Source organism: Populus euphratica, unplaced genomic scaffold, assembly GCF_000495115.2.
Source record: "Populus euphratica unplaced genomic scaffold, PopEup_1.0 scaffold72.1, whole genome shotgun sequence".
Classification (NCBI taxonomy): domain Eukaryota; kingdom Viridiplantae; phylum Streptophyta; class Magnoliopsida; order Malpighiales; family Salicaceae; genus Populus; species Populus euphratica.
Window position 1 is genome coordinate 308,645 of NW_011499922.1, and position 1,590 is coordinate 310,234.

The 1,590-nt window shown below is 42.5% G+C and overlaps 2 protein-coding genes across 4 annotated transcripts in view; both read right to left on the reverse strand.

Moving 5' to 3' along the window:
* The window catches only part of LOC105135202 (putative disease resistance protein RGA4), a 37,477-nt gene extending 35,887 nt beyond the window's left edge, over positions 1-1,590 (reverse strand). Inside the window, exon 1 of one of the 3 annotated variants that reach the window (XM_011039968.1) lies at positions 1,553-1,590. The gene's annotated coding sequence lies outside the window, so the exon portion shown is untranslated. Of the gene's footprint in view, positions 1-1,507 lie in introns of all 3 variants that reach the window. The other 2 variants (XM_011039969.1, XM_011039972.1) reach the window with 2 other exon arrangements.
* On the reverse strand, positions 3-1,533 carry LOC105135305 (putative disease resistance protein RGA3; the record flags this gene model as incomplete). Its single annotated transcript, XM_011040126.1, has 1 exon — positions 3-1,533. A coding segment is annotated over exon 1 (1,359 nt), but the record flags the coding sequence as incomplete, so codon positions are not given.

The window sequence follows — 1,590 nt, forward strand, 5'->3', positions numbered from 1 at the left end:
AAATCCATTTCTCTTCTGCAAGAAATAAAGCCATTTGCCCTCCACAAAGCAATCAGCTCCTCCCTCCTCATCACCCGATCTTTTGGAAATATAGCGCAATACGCAAAGCATTGCTTCAAATGTGGTGATAGATTAGTGTAACTCAACCTCAAAGCAGGTAAGATCTCGCTTGCGTCTTCTCTTAGATCCCAAATCTCACTTTCTTTGACAGCTATCCACTGATCTTCACTTTCTTTTAACCGCATTAGGTTCCCTAGTGCCTTTATAGCTAAAGGAACACCACCACACTTCTTCACTATTGATACTCCAATGGCTTCCAGGCGTGCCCGCTCCTCTTTCCTTCTCATCCCGAATGCAAGCTGTTGAAACAACTGCCAAGAATCTTCTTCAGACAATCTCCCCATGTACTTGACAAAAGCTGTTGCCATTCTAAGAGCAACCATCTCAATACGCGTAGTTACCATGACAGCACTACCTTTAGCTCCGGACCTTAATACCTCCTTTAATTTATTCCACCTATCACCATAATCATCCCACACATCATCCAATACAAGCAAAAACTTCTTTCCAGTTAACTTCTGTTGGAGGCATCGTTGCAAGGGATCCAATTCTTGAAGATCACAAGAGGCACCATCAATGGACTCTATGATGGCTCTTGTTAATCTTCTGAGATCGAAATCAGTAGATACACACACCCAGATCCTCAAACTGAATTGTTGTTTCACATTTTCTTCATTGAAGACCAGTTGAACAAGTGTTGTTTTACCCATCCCCCCCATCCCCCTTATAGCATGAATAGGGAGATCACCTGAAGTGGTCAGCAGCATGTTGATTAGTTCCTCTTTCTCCTTGCCTCTTCCATAAATTTCTGATTCATTCACCGAAGACCAAGTCTGGCGCTGAACAAAACTATCTGCTTCCATCTCCACAGCCCCCTCTGCTAGGTGGAAATCTTGTCTCTCCTTGGCAATGGCATCTAGTTTTTCTCTAACATTCTTCAATTTATGAGCCATTCTTTGTCGAAAAACAAGTGGATTATGTTTGCTGGAAAAGAAGGATCTTACTCGATTATTGAGATCTCTTCGCTGCAGAAGCCACTTAGCTTCAATTACAAACTCATCAAGTACATCATCAACAACATAAGCTGCATCCTTGAGGTCGCTGAGCCACACCTTGATAGGCTCACTCTTCCACTGCTTCTTCTCTGCATCTTGCAGCACGCCTTGAATGGTTCTAAACGTGCGCTTGATATTTTCAAGCTCAGTCTCTAGGCCCCCAGCAAGTCCATGCTCTCGAAGAAATAAGGAATTCAAGTTCCCCATGATTGTACTCACGATAGCAGAAACAATAGCATCAGCCATAGCTTGTTTTGGAATGGAAAAGAAGTAGAAAAGGTGCAAGGAAAACTAAAAGCAGGGGAGGTGAGCAAGAAATGGCAAGTAAATATTGAGAAGACAGAGCAGTATGTGATGAAAAATGGAAAAGGCAAACAGCAGTCTCTGATTATATTGATTAGGCTCCACACGGTCCAGGATTGACTTGGCTATGCCTATAATGGTATAATAAAGCAATTGAAGTTTCAGAGAAGGA